The following is a 25,051-nucleotide window of genomic DNA, read 5'->3' on the forward strand; positions in this document are numbered from 1 at the left end:
GCTGGGCCTTATAACAGGCGAGCTTGGCGGCCTCTGTTCGTTAGCTGCAGTGCCATGATCACGATACTCACTGGTCAGAGGCTGGTCGTTCTGATTCGCCTCAGCCAAGCACTGAATCCAATGAACGCGGCAGCGGAGCTTGTGAATGCGCCCAAGACGACGCTCGTGGAACTTGCAGAAGGCTGCGTGCTGGTTCTCCAAGGGCACGAAAAGAAGCGCGGCGATACGGTACAGGATCCAGAGGTGCATGGTGTCGAGGGCGGCGCTGGCAGTCGTGGTGAGAGAGCGTGGAATGAGGAGGTGACAGAGGAGAGGAGGGGATGACCCTCATGCTTGAGCCAGCTGAGATATCTATATGTGTGGGCGGGATACCCATACCGCGCACTCTCGCACTTGACTCGCACTGAAGCACGGTGGTGGACAGAACGGCAGCAGATGTCGTTGTCCGTCACTAGCACATTGAGCTCAATGTGTCTGTTCATTTCTCCTTCCGCCTGTCATCCACGGCCCAACCTATTGTGGGTGCTTCTCCAACCAATCCAGCTCACACCAAGGCTGTCCATCCACTATGTGTCTGAACAAACCCCATCGCGCCAAGCGAAGCGTGCACCCCGCCTTCGCCAACGTCGACCCGGGTACGGTGTGGACCTTTTCTGGGTGGACTCCGGGCGACCGTCTGCCCACCCAAATCATCGGTTGGGAGATCAACGCCGCCAGCGCTCTTCCCGCCATGCGCTGGCTGATGGCCGGTGCAGAGATGCGCCAGACGTCTTCGGTGGCCTACCAGCAGTACCGCTTCTGTGCCCCCGATACCGTTCCTCCCAACGTGCCGCTCCCCATTGCTCGCCTGTTCCGGGCCCCCGCCATGCCACCTGGCACTCCCATCGTCTCCGTCATGGACGCCTCGTACGTGCCGAACTCTCAACCTCCCGCCATCCGCGCTCGTACACCTACTCCGCACTGTGGTGCGCTGTCGGGACTCTGGCCCATCGAAGTGTACGACCCGGCCGCCGTCGACGTGACCGATGCGCCCCGCAGTGTGACCGACGAATGGTGGGGGACCGAAGACAACCCTCCCCGCTTCCGCGGCGACGAAGCGTACGTGCTCTTCCATGCCGCCGTGCTGGAGACCACGATCGTCTTCAACGCCCTCTGCATGCTCCGCAACAAGGCATTCAGCCGCATGTCCGACGAAGCCTTGTCGGCTACCTTTGCGAATCCCCTCGACCCTCTCGCCGACTGGCCCGACGCCGGGGGATGGCCCCACAATGAGATCGCCGACCTCGTGACTGAGCAGAGTCGCCGCTGGCCCGCGTGTGAAGCTATCAAGCTTGGCATCCAGTGGCACGGGCATCTGACCGGCACTCGCGCTAATTGGATGCTGGAGCGGCCCATTCGCTTGATGATTGACCTCGCACAGTTTGAGAAGAGGCTGCTGGAGATCCGCACGGTGAAGGGGGTCATCAAAAGTGCGCTGGATGCTCTCGCCGCGTGAGGAGGCTGCAGTGAGTACGTATACTGGAAGTGAGGGATAGAGCATACGTGACTCGTGCAGCAATAGAGCGCAGAAACTGTTGTGAGTTGCTGAATGCAAACGACGAGGGCGTTCAAATGTTGCCACCGCTGGGCGCGATCGACACGACGTGCGCCCGCTCCCGCTTCCAGCTCCTTCCTGACCGAGACTCACCACGTCACCTACTGAATCTCCTCTTTCCCATACCCAAGTCTCTAGGCGCCATCTGTACGGTAAGTCCTCTGCACAGTCTGACAACAGAGACTCAGTCATTCGCACAGCTCTCCTTGCACTATGGTCGTCACCATCGACCACGCCTGCTTCCCGCACATCTTCTCCGACATTATCGGCTACTGCGACGTCAAAACTCAACACAAGCTGCGCTTTCTCTGCACGTCTGTCAAGCTCGAGGTGGACAGACTCCAATGTTCGGAGATAACGTTCATCCTCGATATTGACGAGAACTCCAGTGGCCATGAGATCTCCTGCCCCGAGCGTGCGATTTTGAGACTCAGTCCGTGGGGCAATTACAGTGGCAAAATCTCTGCTCTTTGTCCCTCTCAACTCAAAGGTGGTGAGTCATCAAACATGACCACCTGCATCCAGCCAGAGTACGTCGCTGCTCTCCGCAACGCCCACACGGTGTCTACATGGTCTTACGACTTGATGTGGGATGATCTGTGGGCCGCCAGGGCGCTGCAAGCGGGGACGAGCTACCACAGTCCATTCAAGCTGCTGGACAACGCCACACGGCTGGAGCTGGTCGTGGGGGATCTCCCGCCCCCAGCCGGCGCCTTAGTTCCAGCACAAGTCGCGATCCCTTCTACCGTTCAGAGGCTGCAATTTAGGCAAGAGGGCGACGACATGTGGATGTTCAGGAGCACGCTCTTGCATAACTGTCACTTTTTGCGCTTCTTTATTAATAAGGAGGAAATTGTCTTCAGTCAGGAGCAAGATAAAGAAGAGGAAGAGGAAGGGAAGCGTTGGCGTAGGCGCTTCTTCACCAGTCTCCTGCGCCCATGTGTGCAGCACGTCCTCCTGGACGTCGACGAGGAGGGCGACGCCACAGCCTACTTCAACGCTGTCAAGGGCAAGAACCTCCATCCTGACTTGCGAGTCGAGGTGCTCACATACCACAAATGGAGCCAGGAACGTGAAGACGAATTACGCGACAAGTTGGTTAAGATCATACCAGTGAAAGTCATCGTTCGCGAGTCCGTCCGAGGTGAGGATTGGTGAGGTGGACTTAGATAGTGCCAATGCATAGGGATGAATCGAGGCATAGATCCCGTCGAGGACCATGTATGTATTAGGCCATACTAATCAGAGCGCGCTCAACAAGAACGAAATGCTCAATGACGACGGTTATGCACTACTGGCACGCAGTGCTGCAGGGTCACGAGGCTCGTGATCTCCGCAGTTGGCACCGCTGGCTGCGATCGACGCGACTTGCGCCCGGTTCCGTTTCCCCAAACTCCCCAACACTCCAACTCTCCTTCTAAACATCTCCCGTGAATACTGTACTTGCTCTACGTCAAGTCCTTTTCCGTCACCTGTCCTCCTGTATCAACAACCCAACAACAAGAACTCCCGCCACGCGAAACGGGTTCTCCCGTGACCTGGAAGCCGATCATGGTCGCCACCATCCACTACGCCTACTTCCCCGGCATCTTCTCCTCAATCATCGGCCACTGCGACCCCAAGACGCAAAACAAGCTGCGCCTTCTCTGCTCCGCCGTCAAGCTCGAGATTAACGAACTCCACTGTCGGTTCATCACACTGTATTTCGACCCCGTGGACGAGGATGAGAACCCAGGGATTCCTCCGGAAGAAGTATCCCTCAGCGTCGTGGCCGACCTCCGTCCCAAGGTACCTGTGCTACGTCCTTCGACTGCGCCTGTGAGAAAGGGGACGGTTGCGCGAAACCTCGCAAAGGGAATTGACCCAGCCCACGCCTTCGCCCTCCGCTGTGCGAGGGGCGTGTACACCTGGACCGATGACTTGGCGTGGGACCTCTTCAACAAAGTCCAAGCTGAACAGTACGAACAGTACGGTTTGAGCTACCACAGCCCCTTCAGGTTGCTGGAAAGGGTTACCCGCATGGATATCTTTGTGGGCGATGTTGCCGCTCTGGAAACTCATGATTCAGGGCCGATCCCACTCCCTTCATGCGTGCGAAATCTGGTCTTGCATGTCAAGGGCCGGGACAGGTGGGCCGGCGACAGAGAGCTGGTGCATGGCTGTCCGTCTCTTCGAATCGAGTTTCAGAAGCCCAGCTTAGAGCGGCGCCAACTTGAGCAGCTCCGGTTGGAGCATCACCAACCTGCAACAAGCACTCTACTTCGCACCCTAATCGTACCTTGCGTGGAACTTCTCATCCTCATTGTCTGGACGGAGCAACTGGCCATCTCCTACCTGTCGAGCATCAAGGACCGTGAGCGCCACCCAGACCTCCGAATCGTGGTCGCAACTGGTTACGACTCGCAACCGGAGGAGCAACGCCAGCTGCTGCAAACGTTGACGGAAGTGATTGACGCAGACATCGCCGTCTGTCGTCTTGCCGACGTTCCGCGCGATTGATCGTGCACAATGCGTGCCATTCGAGAAACATACATAGAGCCTGAGAGTAGGTTGAGCTACTCCCTGAATAGTAGCTGGCTGAGGAGAGTAACCTAGATAAACCATGAACTACGGACAATGAAACCTGGGTCGGAAAGCGAAGACTAACTTGATTAACTGTTATGAATGCGGAGTGGGGTGGAGTGGAGCGGAGTGGAGGAAGACGAACACGAACACGAAAAAGGGTAAAAATGACGGAAACTCGATAAAATCATGCGCTGGAACTTTCAAACCTCGCCTTCGAGGTACCTCCTCCCATTCGTCCCATTCGGGTTCGGCGCAACAGTCCTCGCGCTGTGCTCCGACCTGCCCGACGTCGAAGCCCTCGACGCCGGCCTCGACACGGGCCTCTCCCTCTCCACCCTCTCCGTCTTAGGGGGAACAGCAGGCCTGACCTCCGCCTGGCCCCTCCAGCTCTCATCCGGCTCATCCGCATACCGGGCATACATATTCCCAACAGCGTCAAACTCGTAGTCTTGCTGGGTATACGCCCTGTCGGGCTTCATGCGGCCCATTTTTTGCGCCACGCTCCGGCCCACGACCTTGGCTCCAATCTTCACCTCGCCCGCCTTGATCTTAGCCAATCCTTTGGACCCGGAGGCCGAGATCTGCGCGCCGCGCACAATCTTCGTGCGCTGCACCTCTTTCTTTTCATTACGAGACAAGGAGGAATAAGCGAGCCCGTACAAGGCAGTCGCAAACAGGTCGTCCCATACGTTGTCCCTCTGGGGCACTGAGTGGTGGATTCCAGGGATGGGGTGGGGAGTCGCGATCTGTGCCGCGATCAGGGCGTCGAGCGTCGGCTTGTTGTTCGTGATTGGGGTGGCGGGGACGGTGTACGTGTTCTGCACGCTTGGCTGGGGGGGCGGGGCGAACGTGACTGAGGTCTGTCGAGCGGTCTGGGTAGGCTGGGCTGGGAGAGGCGGGTAGCGACCGTCATAACCCGTTGCTGTGGCGGGGGGAGGCGCACCAGGCAGGCGAGGCAGGGGACGCTGAGATGTCTGAGCGCGCTCAGCTGGACTGATGCCGCGGGCAGTGACATATGTCCCGTGAGTCTCGGAGGTAGGGCCGGACTCGCGCGACGAGGGCCGCGAGTTCTGCCCGGTGTAGGACGGGGGCATCTTCGCCTTCATGTGATGCGTGCGGAGGGACTGGGCACGAGTGTCGGACTGGCGGTCTTTAGGAGTCGAGTGCACGACAGCTGGCTTGGGCTTAGCCTGGATTTGGGGCTGGGCGACCAGTGCGGGCCCAACACTACCATCAGGCAACGACACGCCTCCGACGAGGGAAAAGACGAGTGGGACACGACCACAGTTCCTCTCCTCTTCGTCGTACAGGATGGCATGGGTCGGTGGGCCCCGAGAGGCCCTTGCCTTCTCCATCTTCTCCATCTTCTCACTCTCCTGCTCCCGCTGCTTCTCTTGCTTCTCCATGCGTCGCTTTTCGCGTCGAGCAGCTCGTTCCTGCGTAAACTGTCGTTAGCTATCATCGTCCCATCAGTAGGGGAGGAAGGGGCGGTGGGGAGAAGGGGGACTCACGCCAGTAGTGTCCGTCACGAGCTCGCTCAACAGCTCCGAATCCACAGACGGCTCAGGACGGGACGAGTACGTCGTATCATACTGCAGCGGGGCGAAGATATCCGGGTCCTCCCTGAACTGTGTCTTGGCCCTTGGAAGCGTGTGGTAGGCCATGTTGCTGATGGGGGTGGGGGTGTCGGGACGACCCCTCGCCATGGGATTGGAAGAGGAGCGAGGTGGCGACGCCCGATGAATGATAGCGTCCAACTCCGCCTCGACGTCGGCGTATCCGCAATCGGCCTCTTGACTCCTCACCTCTGGCGTGGAGCAGGGGGTGAGGTGCTGCGAGGGGGATTGATGGACCCGAAAGTCGATTCGCTCACGGGTACTCTCGCCGCTGGCGGGGATGGTCGTGCTGAAGCTCGCCTCGGGAGACGCGACAGCGGCGTGCTCGAGTGCAGCGAATGGGGTGATGTTGACAGAGGGCGGCTGGAGCAATGTGTTGGGAGGGGATGAGGGGGATGGAGAAGTCGAGAAGAGAGAGGTGGAATGGTCTGAGTTGGAGGGAGGCGAGAGGGTTACCTTTTGAGGAAGGGCGGGTGATGGACAAGGACTTGCGGGGTAGTTGATGCGCGGCGTGTGAGGAGACTTCAACGCACAGTTTAGATCCCTGCAGGCTTGACCGGAGGGGGAGCGGGGACAGTTCCCTTGACACTGAGGCCAGGGGAGCTGCACACTGCTCCGCTCGTCGTGTGCCCTGTGAGAAGGACGATTGTCCTCGTCGGTGGCGAGGCGGGGAATGTGACTTGCCGAAGGAGCAGAGGCTGCGGGCGAGGGTGAGGGAGACAAGACCGGCTTTGACGCAGTGATCAGCGCCAACTTGCTCGGCGCCGAGTACTGAATCGCAGGCTGCTCTTGAATCGGGGGAGGGGGACAGGGAGGCAGAGGTTGAACAAGTCGTTGGAGACGTTCTTCGACCGACATTGGGAAAGAGAGTGTTGTCAAGAGTTGGACTGGTTCAAATTCCCTCATGCAGGTCGCATACCGAGAGCGCTGTTCATCAGTGCTCTCAGCTTGTCAGTGGAATGCCAGGGAAGCCAGTGGTGATGCAGATGGGTCGAGAAAGCTGAATTGGGTGTGTGCATCCTGTTGTGCCACACGACTACCTCTGATGGTGTCTGATGGTGAGCCGTGTCCATCAGGGAGGTCGAAATGTGACTGGCAGAAGGCAGGCGTCTTTCGCACCCCCCAGACCAAGGTTGATACGCGCGCATCGCCTGTGGAAGACAGCAGTCCGAGCCAGGGGAGAGCTCCTGGACGCATACGCGGCTTCGACACTGAGACTGCGAGTCACTCCTCGAGTCGTAGTTGACGGAGTGTCTCCGACCGGTGTCGTCGCATAGTGGGCCGTGAGCTGTCAGTACATACCTCAAGCTATTCCATCAGTGAGGCGGTGGCGCTATGGTCAGCGGACAAACAGAGCGAAGTGGAAGGTTGATGGACAATGCGCAGAACATTTGGGAGGCGACCGAAAAGCTGTGGCCGCCAACGTAGAATCGAGTCTGAGTCCCGTCACCTGCGATTAATGAATGCAGAGTACTCACAGCTTTCTCGATACTCGCACTATCCTTCCACACCAGCTCGCTATCGCTCGCACTCACATTCACGCTGCGCTCGCTCCGCCGCCCGCACCCGCCTAAAATCCAATGCTGCATGAATACAACTCTATCAATGATTAGACTTCTGAGATTTTTACCAGAGCTTGTTCATGGCGGCGAGCGAGAGCTCGACACCGACGAACGTCGCCGCGTTGGCGGGGAAGGCACGGGCCATGGCGGGGCCGAAGCCCTTCCAGAGGGCGCCGATGCCGTCCTGGGCAATGAGCTTGCGGGCGCAGTCCATGAAGCCCGAGTAGGTGCCCTGGGGCGCGGACTGGAGACGCGACTTGATCGTGTCGGGGGGAATGGCGAGGGCCCACATGGCAACACCGGCGGAACCACCGGCGAACATGACGGCGGGGAGGGAGAGGGGAGCGGCGACGGCCTCGCCGGTCTTGGGGTCGATCGTCGGCTGGCCAGAGAGCTTCTTCTTGATAACCTCGTACGTCAGGAAGTAGACGGCCGAACCGGGTCCGTCACGAGCAAGAGTGGCGCCAGTGCCACGGAAGATCGACTTGAGACCACCCTCGGCGTAGAGCTTCTTCACGACGTCGGCGGGGCCAGTGTAAGCGGGCTTGCCGCCCTGGCCCTGGACCTGGAGGAGGACCTTGATGCGCTCAGCGGGGGCAGCAACAAAGGTGGCGGGGACAGCCGAGAAGAAACCGGCGAAGGCGAGCTCGGGCATGGTGAGCGCCTCCGACTTGCGCTCGGGGGTGAGCGCGTAGACGATGCGCTTGCCGACATCGTAACCCTGTACGTCAGCGGAGGCTCAAAGTGGAGGTGGTGCCGCAGAGTGGAGGCTGAGGGCCGATCGGGAAATTGGCGGCATCACCATGGCACCGGACATCACAGACCGGGAAAATGCAGACGCATTTCTGGCGAATGCACGACACGGCTGCGCGGCACCCCGCTGAGCCCCGGGTCCTCCTGAGTAGCACATGAGGACCCCGCATCACGGGGATGGAAACGCGGATGATAGATTGGCTGCTGGGCCATTTGCCTATCTGCCCGATTCGCCGACGGCAATGGCCTGTGCCTATTCCGATCGCCAGTCTCACAGCACCACCGAGGCGGCTATTGATGCGGACTCACCCAGAAGGAGATGGCGAAGATCGGAGTAACACCGAGGAGGGGAGGGGTGATACCACGGTAAAGACTACGTTGGTTAGCGAGCTGTCCATCACGCGACAAGCGTCTAGCTGGCGCCAACTCACCCCTTGAGACCGTCACGGGCGAGAGTCTTCTTGACAACGTCAATGGCACCGGTGTAGGTTCCGGGAGGAGCGGTCTGGAGACGGGTCTTGGTCAGGTCGAAGGGGTGGCCGACGAGGACGGCACAGATACCACCAAAGCCGCCGGAGAGGAACGACTTGATGGGGTCGACGGTCGACTTCTGGTCGGCGACCTGCTCGGCCTTGATGTCGGAGGCTTCGTCAGACATGGCTGGTTTCGTTATGGCTGGGCGGGCGGAGAGGAGGAGGAGGACTGCTCGTACTTTACGCTCTGCTGAAGCGTTGGCGTTGTAGGTTGATCGACTTGCGAAGGCGACGAGAAGGCAAGGAAAGAAGGAAAAAGAGGAAAGTTGTGTTTCCCGGGTGTGGATATAGTGCAGCGGCAGTGCCGAGGGTGATGGTGGACGCCGTGTCCTATGTTCGGGGGCTCAGGCTCGGCTATTGGTCGCTCAAAGTGCCCACACCGTGAGTAGGTGCGCGATTTGGTTCCGCCCCCGCCTTTGGAATCCTGGGCCCCCGTGCTCTCGGTATCTGCGTAACCGGGAAAAGCGCACCCAGCATGCCGCAACCCTCAGCCAAAGGGATGTCACTGCACCCAACGGACGCTGGCGTGGCATCAGACGGCGCCCGCCGCCGGGGGTGTATGCTAACATCGACCATGTCATCACTCGCCTTAAGCTCATCACCGATGCATCGATCTGATCTCGTCGATGGGAATGGGATGCGACTGTCCTTTGACGATGCCGACGATATCTCCGACACGAGCCGCCTCCACTCTCTCCTCTCTATTCATTCCTCCACCCAGGTCTCGCGACTTCGTCAATTGCACGCGCCGTCGCTTAAAACATAACTCGCCCTCCACTCGCGTCATCCGCCCGCACACAAACCTCCGCCCAACTCAGGTCCCAGGCACAGAGGTACGCGCTTTGCGACTCCTAAGGAATCACGTGATAATGGTGACCTACACGCGGACACCAGGCGACTCTCGCGCGGGTTTGCTTCCGAGTGATTGGAGGAAGGCCAGGCTCGTCACCGCCGCCGCCAGATCGGGAAGGGGCGCGTGACGGATGGCGTGTGAGGGATCAGACGGGCAAGCCAAATAATGTCGGCATCTCGCGTTCCGATAGCGCTATCGTCACAACTCGAGTTTGAGATCTTCCCCTTCCCACCACCGCATCTCTCTCATACTCACTACACATACTCCAGTTCGCCACCACCATGCCCCTCTCAGGTGGCAAGGACTCGAGCGAAAGCACGCCTCTGCCCCGCCGCGCTGGACAGCGTGTGACGTATGGCGCCGTGCCAGCGCTCCAGGTCGAGCCGCCGAGTACTCGCGGCAGCGGATCCGTCACACCTCGCCCGTTCAACGGCTTCGCAGCGGAGGAGTATGATGACGGACTTGATGACGAGGACGAGGCGCAACTGCGCAGCCGTAAGTTGTGGTTCTGTGGCTGGGAAACTGACAGCAGTGAGCTGGCACGTCCTGAAATGGGTGTACATGCTTGTCCCGCTCGCAACACTGGTCTTCTTCGCCGGTCTCGTCGCACTCGTGACCTGGGGCTGGTGCGTAGCTTTCAAAAACGCGCGAACGTTAGCTAATAACAGGCCTCCCAGCAGGGATGAGCGCAAGGCGGGGCAGACGTACCCGCATCCGTTTTACTGGAAGGCGTTCTCGATCGGCGTCTTCGCGTCGATCACAGTCCAGGCGCTTCGCGTGCCGACCTTTGTGGCAACGAGCTCGCTGCGCATTTCGCCCACCGCCGCCGTCATTCTCAGCACGATCATCAGCACGGCGCTGAACGAGGCATTGCGTTTGTTATCCGTCCCGCTGACGACGCCGAGCCCGACGTCCGGCTTCCATTCGAGCTTCTGGCTCGGTCTCGGGTGGGGCACGGCAGAGACGGTCTGGGGCATCGTACAGGGGTACGAGCAGCTGGCACTTTACGAGGATGTGCTGGGCGACGCAGCGCCGCAGGAGTGCGGCGCGTGTGCGTGGGACGCAGAGGACGCGGACGAGACTTACGACGAGTTCCCGGATTCGCCTGTCGGTGAAGAGGAGGTCCTGCTCGAGGAGGAGGAGCTCGAGAGGCGGGTGGAGGTGCTCGAGAACATGCGCGCGAGAAGAGGTAAGCTACCTTCCGGTCGTGAAGCTGACAGCAGAACTCGAGGACGTCATGGGCGTGCCCTTCCCTGTAAGCTGCTGTTTGCGAGTTCGAGCTAATCCCAGCTTATCCCCCTTCCGCTGCACATCCTCTGGCGCATCGACACGCTCCTCCTCAACCTCGGCCTGACATTAATCCTGAGCGCATTCTACTTCGACTCGGCGCCTTTATACCGCCACCATCCCCGCCCCGCTGTCGGCAGCGTCGACACCTCCGGGTTCAACTTTGGCGGTATCGCGCGCAGCTGGCCGCCCGCCTCCCCTCGTCCGGAACCGAGCCGCTGGCTCCCCCTCGTCTGGGCGCTGGTGACGCTGCTCCACATCGCGCTGAACCTGACCTGGAAGGTTGTTGGGCGTGTTGGTGTCGGTGCAGTTACTTGGGGCGTGAGTTTTGTAATTCGCTGACGCTTAAACTGACATGAACAGGGACTCATTGTCGCTCTCGGAAGTGTTTTCGCTGGACTCGGGGCCTGGGGCGGGCTCGTGTAAGAGTGTACTTCGCATGCAAACGGTGTATAGTAGCGAGGGTGCACCCGACGGGACTCGAACGACCCATCTGACAACTCCCAACCACCGTTTTTAAGAGCATCAGCGGAGACGGGCACTGAAACAGGTTCAAATCAATTTCAAGGCCAGCGACGACGAGAGTGTAGCGTTGCGAGCTGGGCGGTTAATCGCCTTGCCTGACTGTGACAATCCCGAGCCTCCTTCTCGCCCCACTCAATGGTGGACAGTGTCGCGACGGTGAAGTAGCTCTGACGAGTGGCTCAGTGGGCTCCAGTTGCGTGGTTAGAGCAGGTCCACAGACTCTTTCTTATGTGCCTAGCCTCTGCGTAGCCTCCGCTCAACTCTTGGGCGAACCCAGCACGCCAGTCAGTCAGTCAAACATCAAGGCAGAGTGAGCAGGACACCGCATTTCAGTTGGAGAGCGCGAGGAGCCGTGCACCAGACAAACCCTCTTTGAATGACGCCCATAGTCGACCTTCTATAGGTCTTTTGGCCGAAGACCCTCCCTCCCTCCTCGATGTCGGTTCGATTCTGGCCATGCGAGGCAGCACCCCGAGAGACAGAGTGGATACGGCAGACGTGGACGCGGATGAGGATGAGAGACGAGGACGAGGACCACCTTTTCTGTTGCTCTTCCTACTCCATCACTGCAGCCGTATGCCGTATGCCGCAACGTGGGAATCGTTCGCAAGACCAGTGAGGTCAGCAAGGTCAGCAAGATCAGCATGGTCCGCCGTCGCGGCAGTAGAAACCAGTTCAATCCAGGCCGGCTTCGCGAGCCTCCCGGCGCATCGCATGGCCTGGGACACAGGACTACCGAGGGGAGCTTCGGACCGCTGACGCCAGAGAGAAGAAAGGCAGTCAAGAAAGAAGCATCAGTGAACCTGGGGGGGCAAGAATACCGCAGTAACTTGGGTATGTCGCGGTTTACGCACGAGCTGATCGAGTCGTGGGAGCTGTTAGTGGCCGCAGTATGAGCCCAGGTCTTTTGGTGGATCAATGTGCGCTGGAATGTGCGCTGGATTATTATCCTACATCACTGGCTGTCTGCGCCCTACGGAAGCTTGGAGCGATCCGGATAGCCAGATTCTAGACAGGGTGGGGCTCATACATGATTGGGCTTAGTGGTGGACTTGAATTCGATTGTCTTGGGGACATGTGCACAGTGAGGAGGTCAATCAGCAACGCCTCATGCCAATGGAGGTGACTAGTCGAAATGGCTAAATGAAACGTAAGCTCAAGCTCAAGCCAAGGTTTGAAGCGAAGGCACCTCTCCGGCCCGGAGCAAGCATGCATCTGTCAAGCTTCTTATGGACTGCCAAATGCAAATAAGAGCGAGGCCATTGGACAATTTGTGAACGGCTTAAGGCAGTGATGGACATCGAAGCGAGTGGCGGCGCCCCTTTCGGCGAGGCGGCGCAAGCGGAGGCGGCGTGGTGGGTCTTGCGCCGCCTCGGACAGTTGGGCGCCGAGATCGACACCGCGAACTCTGCAGCTCTACAACTCGCATGTCTACGGCGTGCACTGCCGTAGCTCTCTGTGTAAGGCGAGGTTGAATCACCTCTGGTGGTCATCCACGCGCGAACCTCGTGATGGGCATCGAGCGCCAGGTCGAGCTCTCTCCCGCTGGGACCTCAGCACTGCTGGAGTGCAGACTGGGCCATGGCCAGAAGCAAGGCTCTGCCCGATCACGGGCCTCGAGGGACGAAGGAACGGAGGAACGGAGGAACGGAGGCACTGAGGAACCAAAGGAACGTAAAGGGATGCGAGCAGGGCAAAGGAAGGGCTGACGAACGAGGGTGCTCTAGCACGTGTATCTGCCCTTACACGAACGGGAGATCGCCGCTGGCCTTGGGTGCTTGGCCCACAGTCGGGGGATTCGAAATGACCTCGCCTGCGCTGAAGGGGAGCTAGGAGGTTTTCATGCAAGCTAGAGAACTGGGCCAGACTCTTGACTGCGCCTGAGCAAGCTGTCTTGTGAGCAATAGTGGTGCTCCACAAATTGTGGTGAGATTGTTGCCTCTGGGTGCGGTGTGAAGCGTTTGGCGCAAGCTACAACTCTCCGCGGTGTATGCATAGATAGCGCTTGAGCTAGAGGGACGTACGCCAGTACGTCCACGAATCCAGTGGATAACGAGGTCAATGAGAACGGTAGGAGCCAAACCACCCTTTGTCCAGACATTTCCACAGTGCTTTGTCTGCCGTGAGAGCCGTACCGCTGCGCCTCAACCAGGGTGCCGAGGCTTTGCCATCCCACAGCCCAGCTTTGGTCCGCTGAGAATCTTAGAGTAGACCGCACATGGCATGTGGCAAACCCAGGTCTGGAGGACAGGATCGTGGACAGCCCCGCGGCGCGGCGGCCACCACCAGCACCGCCAACTGAGGACGGATGAGAGTGCTGAGAGGGCAACAACGACACGCGAGGAACGAGGGTAAATGAGGGCAGATGGAGTACGTATCTCGAGGCAGCTAGAGTTCTGGAACTCCGCGGGGTCAGATTGCGCTTGATTCTGACCTGACATCTGTACGCTTGGCAGACGAGAGAGGCGTCTCTGCTCACTGACATATGAGCAGGTCAGGCTGGAGATGAGAAGAGCAGGGAGAAGCTGAAGAGGACCTCCAGGTGTTGTAGACCAGGGACGCTGAGAATAGAGGCCATGACGAACTCAGGAGACCAAAGCAAGACACAACCAATGCGATAAGAGCTATCCAGCAGCGCAGAAGAGAATGACTAAGAGTCGAGACGTCGACGCCTGAGGGACTGAGACCACCCAAGACATCGACAAGCTCAGCTCCGCAGTCACAGAACCGCATCGACGACGAGGCTATCGCTCACAAACACTGCTCCGGGTCAGGACGGGCAACTCTATACTACGGATAAGAAGCAGTGGGAGCATTCCAGTGGAGGTGGGACTGAAGCCGAGGCAGACATCACCGACCGGGTGGAACATTGAATATGAAGCTGTGCAGACCTCTTCACATGTCTGCAAATAGGCAAGACATTGCACAGGAATGTCATGCCTGGGAGGAATGGGGCTGTGGAGAGACAAGGAGTAGCAGGAGAGCAAGCGCTGCAGCATGCAGCAGGATACGAAGGATGTCAGGAGCAGTCTGGGTGGGGCTATGTATCTCGAGAGCGCTGCAAAGGCCAGGTCAGAACACCTCGACGTGCCTCGACAAACAATAGGCTTTCAGTTCATTACGAGAATAAAATCGCAAAGTTGTGGGCAGTCACTGTTCCTGCGGTGAGCATTGATCTGCGCTGCCGTGAAAGGGTGGCGAGGGTGCTGGGCTCTGGATAAACTCTCGCGTGAGCACCCAGCGAGCTTGAGAACCAGCTGCAAAGGCACACAGCAGGAGCTCACAGGAGCACAGCTGGGCAGCTGTGCAATCTTGGGCACGCTAAGCATACGGCCTTGAATGCTTTGCGAGCTACCTGTAATTGAGGATATTCCGGTGTGATGGTCGCATAAGTCCGCACTATTAACGCATTTAGTGACTGTGGGGGTGGCGTCTGGCTGTGCTCGCAGGGCTGGGCGTGCTGTGGACGTGCACTGCGACCCACTGTGCTTCTGGGTACAGCCGCGGACCAAAGAGACGAGAGCAGAGAAGCAGAAAGCCTACGGGGTCACTTCCTCGGACTTCGGAGGAAGAAAGTTCGCGCAACCCAGGATTTCCCAGACCCTGGATTCTTCATCTTCTGAATTGGCCTCCTGAGAGTCCGCGGGGCTAAGTCGGTGCAAGTATCGTCGGACTGCGTCTGTCCTTCACCTCATATTTACGCCATGCACGCGACAAAGCTCGACGACCACTGTGTCTATAATCATAGCAACTTATGGGAAGATCTGATGCAGCCTTCATTTGTTTACACTGCGCACTGTCGGATCCGTCTGCCAAGGCAGCCTCCTCGCATCCCGATAGAAGCTGGCAACGTGTCTTCCCGTCCATACATACTGCTCACGCGCGCAGGCAGCTGACAGAGGTAGGTCCCTACATCCTCCAGGCTGCTGAAAAGAGGGTGGCAGAAGGACTTTCGAAAGGTGACGTAAACGGCCGTATTCCAGGACGTAAGCTGTTTCTTTCGGATACGAGAGAGAAAGTCTGGCCCAGCGTAGAAGAGGCCGGCATAGCGGCCGACACGCGGCCGGGGGCGGGCTCAACCCCGGCGTCCTACATCCAGTGCCCAGTGCTGGAGCTCAGAACAGTCAGCAAAACAAAGGATCCCAGGAAGACGTCCTGTGGGGTTCAGGACGTTCATCCAGGACGCTAAGGATGTCGCCAGGATATCTCGAAATTATGCATCGGAGGTATCCTGGGTCACTTCGACCATGGTTCTTCCTTTGACCGACTGCCTTCCGTCCTAGCTTTTGACAGAGGGAGTTGAGTCCTCTCCTCAGGTATCGCAGGCACCGCTGGTATCCTGGTATCTTGTCAGTCCTGACGAGAACAGTGGACCTGGCGAGCTCTATTCATAGTTACTCTGGGGGTTCTAGATCTGTAGGCTTGGGTGCCCGCCGAGCGAGCGAGCGGCCGGGCGACGTCCACCCAGTCCACCTCCCACAACTCCCTGCACAGCCTGCAGCGAGCAGATACTCGAGATGCCCTCGCATGCTATCAGTCCCTATCTCAGCGTTCCTCAGCAGTTCCTCCTGGTCTCCTATCTTTGTAATGGTGTGAATTTTTCCTCCCTGTGGTGTCTTCCTCTTGCGCTGCCCTTTGATCCTGTTCCTGTAATGTTGCTCGCTACGAGCTGCGAGGTTCCGGGGTGCTGACTGTTCTGCTGCCTATCAGTTGTCTGCGAGTGCCCTTTGCCAGCCTTGCTCTTCTGCCTCCTGCCCCCTTCCTCACGCCCACCTCTTCCTCATAAGCAAAAGACGGAACGCGCGTTCCCCCCCTTTCCCTCCTTTCTCTCATTCCTCGTCCCTCTCACAATCCGACGCTCATTACCATGGTCGCCGTCTTCTCCCTCGTGACACTTGCTCTCGGCGCCGTCTCGGCCGCCGCCGCGCCCAACCGCCAGGCGAAGCGCAACGACGGCGCGCCCCGCCTCATGATCCGCCCCGTCCCCGGCTCGGGCTGCCCGCCCGGCACCTTTGCGTGCGGCGACAAGTGGTGCGCGCCCCAGCGCGGCCAGTGCTGCGACTGGGGAGCGTGCGCTACCGGCTGGTCCTGCTCTGGCGATGACACTTGCTGTGAGTTTTGAAAGCGCTGTGGTGGTTTTCTCGGTGCCCTCTGTGAAGGTGTGGTATGCCACACGGGTGCCTGCGAGAGCACATGTCGGCGATCCCGGATCTCCGGAATGCATTCCACACCGGCTTCCGTGCACAGCACCGAAGTGATGGTATGGTGATATGCAGATAACGCAGTAGAGAAGGTGTTGATAAGACGAAGCGGGTAGATATCAAAGAGCGGGTAGATATCAGGAGGCACCGGGAAGACACACCACCAACACGGGAAGAATTCAGCTGACAGGTTCCAGCGTTCGACACCCAGTCCCCGGCCCCCACCGCCGAGCCGAGCAAGAAGAAGAACCGCCCCATGGCCTCGGGATGGTCCAAGTTTGTCGCCCCCACCCGCTCCAAGGCGCACTACACCGGCTCCGTCCGCCCCTCGCGTACCGGCTCCAAGCGCCCCCACCGCACCGACTCGGACTGGTACTAAGTCATTCCACCCCGTAAAAACCACCCACCCAAGTTCCCACTAGAACCCCTCTAGATTTCCGTTGTCTTCCCCTCATACCAACCAATATAAACGGCCTGAACACTCTCCGGGGATCATGGTCGCCTCGGGACATTCCAACGTATCGTCACTTCGGGACATTGAATCGCAATATCAACAGGACCGCTGTCTTCGCCACTCTACTGTAGGCGCCACTGAGCGCCGCGCCGCAAGGCAGGGACCGGTCCACCCTCACACTCATTTGCATATTAGTCATTATACTAGGTCATAATTCTCATAGCGGCCGCATGTTATATAAGTTTGAAACGTGCAATTGCGGTTAGCAGTGCAAGAGGAAATCCAGAAAACGTGTCATGCAGCTGGCTCATCCCCATTTGTCCTGGCAGGGGGCTGGCCCAAAATGGACCATTATATGCGGAGAGAGACCCGGATCTGGGGAAATAACATGTCGCATGAGGAGTGCTATTGCAGACGGAGATGTGCATTGACTTTGACGGAGAGGACACAGCACAATCCTCTCCGCCGTTGCCGACATCATGAAATGGTGCCTGGTGTGTCTCACACTGAATGTCAGTTGCGTCAGCCAGTGGTCAGCTATGTGCATTTTCAGTGATATGCATCTGATCATCCTGCCCATTACATCTACGTTAACACTCTATGCCTACCTGACCATGACGAGGTCGTCGCAGCGGAGGAGAAGCGAGACGGTCTCAGCGGCGAGCTCGACCGCGCTCGTGGTGACGAGGAGGGGCTGGACGACCTGCTCGGCGGTGATGTTGGAGACAATGCCTTTCTTGACGTTGATGCCCGCGTTGGCGTCTCCGAGGGCGTGCTTGTTCCTGAGCTCGGTGACGATGGCGATGGGGTTGAGACCGGCGTTCTCGGCAAGCGTGGTCGGGATGATCTCGAGCGCGTCCGCGAAAGCCTGGTAGCAGTACGCCTCCTTGCCCTTGAGGGTCTGGGCGTACTGCGTGAGCAGTCGCGAGACGTGGATCTCGGGGGCACCACCACCAGCAATCAGCGCGCGCTTCTTGACCAGACAACGGACCGCACACAGCGCGTCGTGCAGCGAACGCTCCGACTCCTCCAGCACCAGCGAGTTGGCGCCCGTGCACACGATCGACACCGTCTTGCCCGGGTGCTTGACGCCCGTGATCTCAACAACACGCGCACCGCCAACGTCCGCCTCCTCGACGAGCGCAGCCTCGCCCAGCTTGTCCTCGGTGAACTGCTCAATGTCCGCGACGGGCTTGGCGCCAGTCGATTTTGAGATGAACTGGATCTCGTCACGCTCAATGTCCTTGATGACCATGATCTTGAGCTTGGCGAGGAAGTGGAGCGACAGGTCCGTGACAGCGTCGCGCAGAATCGACTTCTGGATCAGGAGGACGTTGCATCCAGTCTTCTTGATCTTCTTGCACAGGTTCAGGATGTACTGGCGCTCCTCCTTGAGAATCTTGTCCATCTGCCTGTAGTCGTTAACCACGATCTGATTGTCCATGTCCGGCTTCGGCGACGAGAGCTGGAACTGGATCAGACCAATCTTCGCCTTGTCCATCCGGGTCGGTCCGCCAGCGCTCGACACGACCGGCTGGTTCAGCGCGACACCCTCAACAAGCGTCGTGTCCTCGATCGTTCCTCCAACCTTCTTCACGATGCGGATGTCGCGGAGGTCGACGTTTGATGAGGTCGGGTCGACGAGACGGGTGACGGCCTCGACAGCGATGGGGGCAAGGATGGGGGAGTACTGGGAGACGATCTTGGAGTTGAGGGAGGTAGCGGCAATGCGGATGAGAGTCTCCTTGTCGTTCAGGTCGATAGGGACGGACATTTGCTCGAGGAACTCGACGGCCTTGGCGGCGGCGCCCTGGAACGACTGGGCGATTGTGGTCGGGTGAATGCCCTGCGAGAGGAGCTTCTCAGCCTGCGACAGCAGGCTTCCGGCAAGAACAACAACGGACGTCGTTCCGTCACCAGCCTCGATGTCCTGCGCCTTCGACAGCTCAACAAGCTGGATGTCAGCTACGACTCCAGTACGTGGAGTGAAAGCTACACTTACCATACGAGCAGCGGGGTGGAGAACAGCCATGTGCTGCAGAACGGTCGCTCCGTCGTTGGTAATGAGAACTTCTCCGGTTCCGGTCGTGATCTGACGTTAACTAAGATGCGCCTACAATAAGCTCACCATCTTGTCCATTCCCTTCGGTCCCAGACTCGTTCGCACAGCGTCGGCAACGGCTGCGGGTCAGATTATGAACTTTGTCCATCAGCTTACCCTTGGCGGCGTTCATGTTGGACAGACGGACCTCGGTCGGCTTGCCCTGTTGATGTCAGCGACTGGTCAGCACGCGCCACCGGCGCGACCGGAGGTGCTTACCTTGTCATTGAAGGCAGAGTCGGAGATGCTAGCTCCGGGGCCAGCGGCGACGGCGGTGGAAGCGACGGCAGCCATTTTGCGTGTTGTCTGTCGAGGTCACGCTTGAGTTGGCTAAGAAGTTGAGCTGCAACAACAAAAGTCGGTGCTCGACGCGAGTGTGACGGTGGAAGACGACCGATCCAGAGAGAGCTTTACCGTCACTTTTGGTCCCGTATCTGTGCGCGCGTCAGTGGAGACACGTGGCGATAGGGAGACGAGTTGATGTCACCTGATGGACTGTCACGTCTCGATCTCGTCAGTCGATGTGGAGGTCGTCGCTGACCCAGAACTCAACAACAGACAGCGAGTCGGAGCTGACGACGACCAAAAGCAGCCAGCATGAGGCTGCTCGACACACTCCCTTTATTGGGACTAGCGGTCACAGCCCTCTCGACCGAACAAGGTGTTCCGGAGGACACTTTCCACGAGTCTTTGACCTTGCATCCGCTCCCGGACGGCAAACTCAGTGTCCTTTTCCAGTTCACCACACACTTCTCCCTCCACAACAATGCAGACGGCGAACGCTTCGGTGAGTCACTAGCAGCTGTTAGTCGCCTGGATAGAGCTGATGGTCAGAGGAGTCACATCACTCGTTGACACCACCGGGGTTGCTGCTTCCACTTGAACGAAGTGGGGCGTCTGAGGTCACGGTGTCCTTTACGTCCGGGCAGTGGCAACAGACCCGCTTCGGAGAGACTGGTCCGTTGCATTACGACACTGGAGGTGCGGGAGGAGAGATCCGGGCGTGGCTGAAGGAGGGAGGAGGCGACACGGATGAGGCGTGGGACAGCGTCCGACAGGCCCTTGGTGGACTGTTCTGCGCGGGTATCGGCTCGCAGCACACGGGAGCGACTGTGAGGACGTACGGCAATCAGGCAGTGAGTTTACGGACCGCGTGCTCAACTGACTACAGACCTCACACATTACTACCTGAACGCTCCGTACTTGCGATTGTGTACGGAGAACCTGACGCCCTTCCTTTCCCTCCTGCCTTCTAAGGGCCAGAGCGGACTTAGCAAGCTCCTCGCTCGACCTGGCAACGTTCTTAGCTGGGGCTTCAAAACGGAGGGCATTCACGTCGTGATGCCCTCCGAGGGCAAGCAGGGCCAGTGGACGGGATGGTGGGAGGGTATCGTCGATCTTGTCCCCGAGCGAGGCGGATCGAGGGAGTTCACCATCAGCTCGGTGTTCAAGGAGAATCTGCCTCGGCCGTTCCCGCGTGCGTCCTCCTCCATTCTGCGGGTGATCAAGCCGAACGATCCCAACTTCAGCATCGATCACACTCCCAAGCGTGAGAAGCAGCAGTTCGTCGACGGCCGCTACCGCGACATCGCCGAATGGGACCTGAAGGACAAGAGCCTCGCGGGCCAGGACATAAAGTTCTCCTGGGACGGCGAGGGCAACTTCGTGTATCGTGAGTTCGCCACTGCACAAGCTGAACTGACATACCAGCGCAGATATTCGAGCCGCCGGCGATCACGATCTCGCGAGCCGTGACGGACCGCTATGCCGGTGACGGGACGTTCCACATCGAGATCGACAACCATGGCGACGAGGATCGCGAGGCGCTCTACAGCGAGTTCTGGCCGTGGTGGGTCAAGGGCTGGATTAGCGAGATGAGCGTGCGCTCTGTCTCCCGTTCCGGCAACGAGTCCGACACGCTGCATGCGTTCAACTATCTCCCGTCCATTCCGCCAACTTCTTCGACGACTACGCTCCGACTCCGCCTTACGCTCCCCGCGCAGAGCACGACGACGATCGAGGTGCCCTTCACAAAACTGATGCTGAAGTACACCGACCACGTCCCCGACGCTGAGCGAGGAAGAGAAATCTCGTCCTCCGTTCTGGCTATGCTCGACGTACGGGGCGAGGAGGGCTGGGGCACCAGCCGCAAGACGGGCGGCAAACCCGTCATCGGCGAGCGGGACGAGCTCCGCACAGCCCGCACACGGATATATGGCCCGAAGCTGCTTGTAGACATCCCCGTGCCCGACTTTTCGATGCCGTACAACGTCATCATCATGAGCTGCACCATCATGGCCATCTTCTTCGGATCCGTCCATGGCCGGCTCGTGCGCAAGTGGGCGTGGCTGTATGACTCTAAGGGCCTCGAGGTCACCGAGGAGGTTGACGTGAAGAAGGACGAGTGATTAGAAAGAGCAGGCACGCAGACTGATTAGAGATATGGTATGGTTTATGTCATATGTCCGTTCCACGGAGCCGGAGAGAGGACAACGGCATTGCCGGGCCCCGACGGAGTGCTCGTGCGCCGTGTGATCCGGAGCCGTGAAAACGCATTGTCCGTTACTCTCGTTGTGCAAGTGCAAGCAGCAGTGAATTGAGAGGAGGCTGAGACTAACTACGGTCACGGTTCCCGATGGATCGATGGCCCATGCGTCTTCACTTTTGAGAGGATGAAACACGCACCTCCACCAGCGCGACGTCAGGGTGAAGGGGGAATAGTAGGCCGATGGCGGCAGAGCGGCGCATGCTGGTCCCTTGCTGGTAGTGCGATGAACGCATGCTCCCATGCTCCCAGTAGTAGTAGCAGTAGTGCCTAGTCGCGATGGAGCGATGATGATCAGACGACATGAGCGCCAGGGCGGTTGTGCATTGGATCGAACACCGCATCGTCCCATCTCAACCCGCCTCTCGCAGTAGTGTCCGATCCGTCGAACCATCATTCCGTTTTGAGGATCCGACACAGTCAAGCGACCCATAGGCGCCATAGGCTGCGACTGCGCGACGGGTGACTGGGCTCCTGCGCCGCCGCCTTCCCTTGGCCTTCCCTCCCCCCCTCGTCTCATCTCTCCCTCTCCCTTGCTCCTGGTCCCGACTCCCGACGAGCTTCACCTCTGCATGGGCCGGGCGCGCCTCGGCGTGTGCTGCACCAGCCGATATTCTTCTGCGACCTGCTTGCTACTTGCAACAATGCCTTCTTTGCATTCCCTCTTCCATCGTTCACACTCTTCCTCCCCCCGATCTTCCTTCCTGCACTCGGCACCCGAAAACAAAAGAACACAACTGGGCCGCACATCGTCTGACATGAGGAAGTCTCGGCCTTCCTCCCCTCTTCCGCCTGCCCCGGTGCAGTTGCCGAGAGCATCAACTGCGCCGTCCACGCCCACGACTAGTACGGCTGGAACGACAAGCGACAAGGAGAACTCCAAGGACAACAGCAAGGACGCACCCCGGCCCAAGCATAAGCGTATCTTCTCCCTGGTGAGTTGACCCGCCCAGGACGCACGAGCAAGAGTACAACATGGAGAACAACGCATGGAGCCTTATATGCGCAAAGAGGTGTCACGGAGGAGGCGTCATGGCGCTGGAACTGGGTCTCGATCGTGTCGTGTGTGTCTCACCGCGGATCGCGGCGCAGCTCATAGGCGCATGCCTGCATGTCACCTGCACACGGTGAACGTGACCGTGTCTGCAGCCGCCGGTGCGGTTAGAAATGCCCTGCTCTGCCGTCGGCGAGTGCAGAGGTTGCGTATGCCGAGGGTTGACAAGAGGGCCGGTGAGGGTGAGGATGCTGAGGTAAACTCGGACCCCGGTCGGAGACCGACGTCATACCCCGAGCGAGCGCCGTGATAATTTCCGCGAGCGCGGCCGTCCGTTTCAGTCTATCATCTTATCAATAATTCAGCAAACCAAGCGCGGCGCCGAAGGACTGGGTAAGCTGACACATCCTTAGACGCGTCAAGTGCCAGAACAAGTTGCTCCGCATGCACCAACCGTATCCGTTGAAAAGGAGACAGCCGCATCTAAAAATGGACGGGAAAAGGAAAAGGACACCGACGCCATCAGCCCGGCAGCCCCCGACATGACCTCCACTTCTGTGTCCACCACGAAACCGCCTCCATCAGCGGCGCCCAGCGCGTCCCCAGCCCACGCCCCGACGCTCGCACTACTAAACGGAGAGGGAACGTTTTCACACAAGCACTCTTCCTCTCTCCCCACGACTGGAATCCTTTCCACGCCCCCGCCAGCAGCCTCTGCCGCTCCAACAGGTCTCACAAAGACCCCGTCGCCCGAGCAGCCCCAGCACGCCCCGTCACAACCCCCGAGTGCGCGCTCGTCGACGATCGTCGTCTCCCCCTCCCTGCCCTCGAACCTCGCCAACCTCTCTGTGGCCGAGGACGTGAGCCGGCGTTCGAGCTTCCGCCACATGTTCCGGCGCACGAGCAAGGAGCACGACAAGAAGGACAAGGACAAGCGCACTCCGAAGAAGCACCACGCCTGGGGGCATCACTCCAAGTGTCCCGAAAAGTGTGCCGACGCGCACTCGTCCCGCGAAGCGTTCTCGGACGAGGACATGTCGCCCACGTCCCTGGACAGCTCTATCGACTACGAATCAGCCTTCAAAGCAGTCATGCTCGAGAACATCAAGCTGCGCGAGGAGATTGCAGAACTGAGGCGGCGAGCCTCGCTCCCCCTTTCCACGGTCACCTCGCGCTCGAATCACCCGCCAAACAGTTCATACGATATCGGCACGACGACGGGCACAATGCTGGACATCGAGGCCAGCTCGCCAGGTGGACCAATGGAGCTCGAAAAGTCCGTGAGGGAACTCACGAACGCGATCCGCGCCGTCCCCGGGCGTATCCTCGTCATTGTCCTCATTGCCGGATTCGTGTCGATCATTCGGAGCTGGAAGTTTGACTCGTGCGTGTACGTCGTGTAGCGCCGCGAGCGGAGCGAGCCGGGCGAGTGGGTGCGATTGGTGCGGCGCCGATCGCAGCAAGCGGTACGAGACGCACAGCAACGAGTTCATCGCTCGCATCGATGTCGGTTTCGCGCGGCTCGGTCAATCGTCGGCCAGCGGTCGTACCATCACATCTCCACCCTCAGCAGTTCTCTCGCCAACTCGTACGGAACAGCCCCACACGATCCAATGGGAAAGTTAAGATTAAGGCTCGCTCGCTGGTCCGACTTAGGGAGTCACGCTCCACCGTGTCGCGTCTGATCCACCCTTCGCGTGCACATCTCCTCCACTCCACATCGCATCACACTCTACCCCGCTGGCCTCGCAGATGCCGCATGGCAGTCCAGACCTGGACACGCGGTATCCGCACCACCCCTCCACTTTCCCCGTCCCCCATCACAGCGCACAACACGGCAAAACGCAGTCTACTGCCTTGTGACTAGCAAGACCACTCATCCATCAGCATCTTCACTCTGTAGCATTTCTGTACCACGTACGCGTTTCTGTAGGCATTTTCCGCAGCTTCATTATTTGCATCATGTGTATATCTCAGCAACGTCTTTGCAGCAGCGAGCAAGCACATCAGGAGCAGGCAAGAAGCAGGGGAGGGGTAGGTTGGCAGCTAGGAACGGAGCTGGAACCGACCTGGGCCGGCCCCAAGGGGGAGTCGTACTCTGGTCCTGCCCTCAAAGGCGAGTGGACGTCGTCAGTCTGGTTGAGTAGTCCGATGGGAGTCGGAAGACGGCGGTCGGAGGGGTTGCGGGAGTGCCAGATCAGTGCAGATCAGTGCAGATCAGTGCAGATCAGTGCAGATCAGTGCAGATCAGTGCAGGTCGCTCATACATCTTGTACTGGTTTAATCAGGCGGTAAGGCAGACAAGAGATCGAGTCAATGGGATGCCCATCTACCGCTGGAGACAGGACGATGAGGACTGCCAGGTTCTTCTGTGGAGACGGCTGGGCCCTCTTGGGGCCAGTCAAGTGATCCCAACCAGGTGGGAGCAGAAGTGTAGGGTGCGGATCGGCGCTGGTGGGGCGGCGGGG

The 25,051-nt window shown here is 59.1% G+C and overlaps 10 protein-coding genes across 10 annotated transcripts; 7 read left to right on the top strand and 3 right to left on the bottom strand.

Annotated features, from left to right (window-relative positions):
- Positions 1-568: 568 nt before the first annotated feature.
- Positions 569-1,495, top strand: A1Q1_06843 (uncharacterized protein; the record flags this gene model as incomplete). The annotated part of the gene is made up of 1 exon (XM_014327092.1): positions 569-1,495. One exon carries the CDS (start codon positions 569-571, stop codon positions 1,493-1,495), a length of 927 nt encoding a protein of 308 aa, XP_014182567.1.
- Positions 1,496-1,807: 312 nt separating this feature from the next.
- Positions 1,808-2,752, top strand: A1Q1_06844 (uncharacterized protein; the record flags this gene model as incomplete). Its single annotated transcript, XM_014327093.1, has 1 exon — positions 1,808-2,752. The coding sequence occupies one exon, from the start codon at positions 1,808-1,810 to the stop codon at positions 2,750-2,752; it is 945 nt and encodes a 314-aa protein (XP_014182568.1).
- A 393-nt stretch (positions 2,753-3,145) lies between these two features.
- A1Q1_06845 (uncharacterized protein) lies at positions 3,146-4,093 on the top strand (the record flags this gene model as incomplete). Its single annotated transcript, XM_014327094.1, has 1 exon — positions 3,146-4,093. The coding sequence occupies one exon, from the start codon at positions 3,146-3,148 to the stop codon at positions 4,091-4,093; it is 948 nt and encodes a 315-aa protein (XP_014182569.1).
- A 266-nt stretch (positions 4,094-4,359) lies between these two features.
- On the bottom strand, positions 4,360-6,633 carry A1Q1_06846 (uncharacterized protein; the record flags this gene model as incomplete). Its single annotated transcript, XM_014327095.1, has 2 exons — positions 4,360-5,595; positions 5,671-6,633. The coding sequence occupies 2 exons, from the start codon at positions 6,631-6,633 to the stop codon at positions 4,360-4,362; spliced, it is 2,199 nt and encodes a 732-aa protein (XP_014182570.1).
- A 768-nt stretch (positions 6,634-7,401) lies between these two features.
- Positions 7,402-8,748, bottom strand: A1Q1_06847 (carnitine/acyl carnitine carrier; the record flags this gene model as incomplete). The annotated part of the gene is made up of 3 exons (XM_014327096.1): positions 7,402-8,058; positions 8,400-8,463; positions 8,522-8,748. 3 exons carry the CDS (start codon positions 8,746-8,748, stop codon positions 7,402-7,404), a joined length of 948 nt encoding a protein of 315 aa, XP_014182571.1.
- Positions 8,749-9,757: 1,009 nt separating this feature from the next.
- Positions 9,758-10,760, top strand: A1Q1_06848 (uncharacterized protein; the record flags this gene model as incomplete). The annotated part of the gene is made up of 3 exons (XM_014327097.1): positions 9,758-9,971; positions 10,009-10,102; positions 10,154-10,760. The coding sequence occupies 3 exons, from the start codon at positions 9,758-9,760 to the stop codon at positions 10,758-10,760; spliced, it is 915 nt and encodes a 304-aa protein (XP_014182572.1).
- Positions 10,761-16,155: 5,395 nt separating this feature from the next.
- A1Q1_06849 (uncharacterized protein) lies at positions 16,156-16,868 on the top strand (the record flags this gene model as incomplete). The annotated part of the gene is made up of 2 exons (XM_014327098.1): positions 16,156-16,399; positions 16,687-16,868. The coding sequence occupies 2 exons, from the start codon at positions 16,156-16,158 to the stop codon at positions 16,866-16,868; spliced, it is 426 nt and encodes a 141-aa protein (XP_014182573.1).
- A 679-nt stretch (positions 16,869-17,547) lies between these two features.
- A1Q1_06850 (t-complex protein 1, delta subunit (tcp-1-delta)) lies at positions 17,548-19,338 on the bottom strand (the record flags this gene model as incomplete). The annotated part of the gene is made up of 4 exons (XM_014327099.1): positions 17,548-18,978; positions 19,072-19,124; positions 19,162-19,207; positions 19,264-19,338. The coding sequence occupies 4 exons, from the start codon at positions 19,336-19,338 to the stop codon at positions 17,548-17,550; spliced, it is 1,605 nt and encodes a 534-aa protein (XP_014182574.1).
- A 303-nt stretch (positions 19,339-19,641) lies between these two features.
- A1Q1_06851 (uncharacterized protein) lies at positions 19,642-21,452 on the top strand (the record flags this gene model as incomplete). Its single annotated transcript, XM_014327100.1, has 4 exons — positions 19,642-19,831; positions 19,879-20,180; positions 20,266-20,716; positions 20,755-21,452. The coding sequence occupies 4 exons, from the start codon at positions 19,642-19,644 to the stop codon at positions 21,450-21,452; spliced, it is 1,641 nt and encodes a 546-aa protein (XP_014182575.1).
- An 895-nt stretch (positions 21,453-22,347) lies between these two features.
- A1Q1_06852 (uncharacterized protein) lies at positions 22,348-24,209 on the top strand (the record flags this gene model as incomplete). The annotated part of the gene is made up of 3 exons (XM_014327101.1): positions 22,348-22,524; positions 22,997-23,967; positions 24,044-24,209. The coding sequence occupies 3 exons, from the start codon at positions 22,348-22,350 to the stop codon at positions 24,207-24,209; spliced, it is 1,314 nt and encodes a 437-aa protein (XP_014182576.1).
- Between the last annotated feature and the right edge of the window lie 842 nt (positions 24,210-25,051).

Source organism: Trichosporon asahii (genome assembly GCF_000293215.1).
Source record: "Trichosporon asahii var. asahii CBS 2479 unplaced genomic scaffold scaffold00009, whole genome shotgun sequence".
NCBI classification, from domain to species: Eukaryota; Fungi; Basidiomycota; class Tremellomycetes; order Trichosporonales; family Trichosporonaceae; genus Trichosporon; species Trichosporon asahii.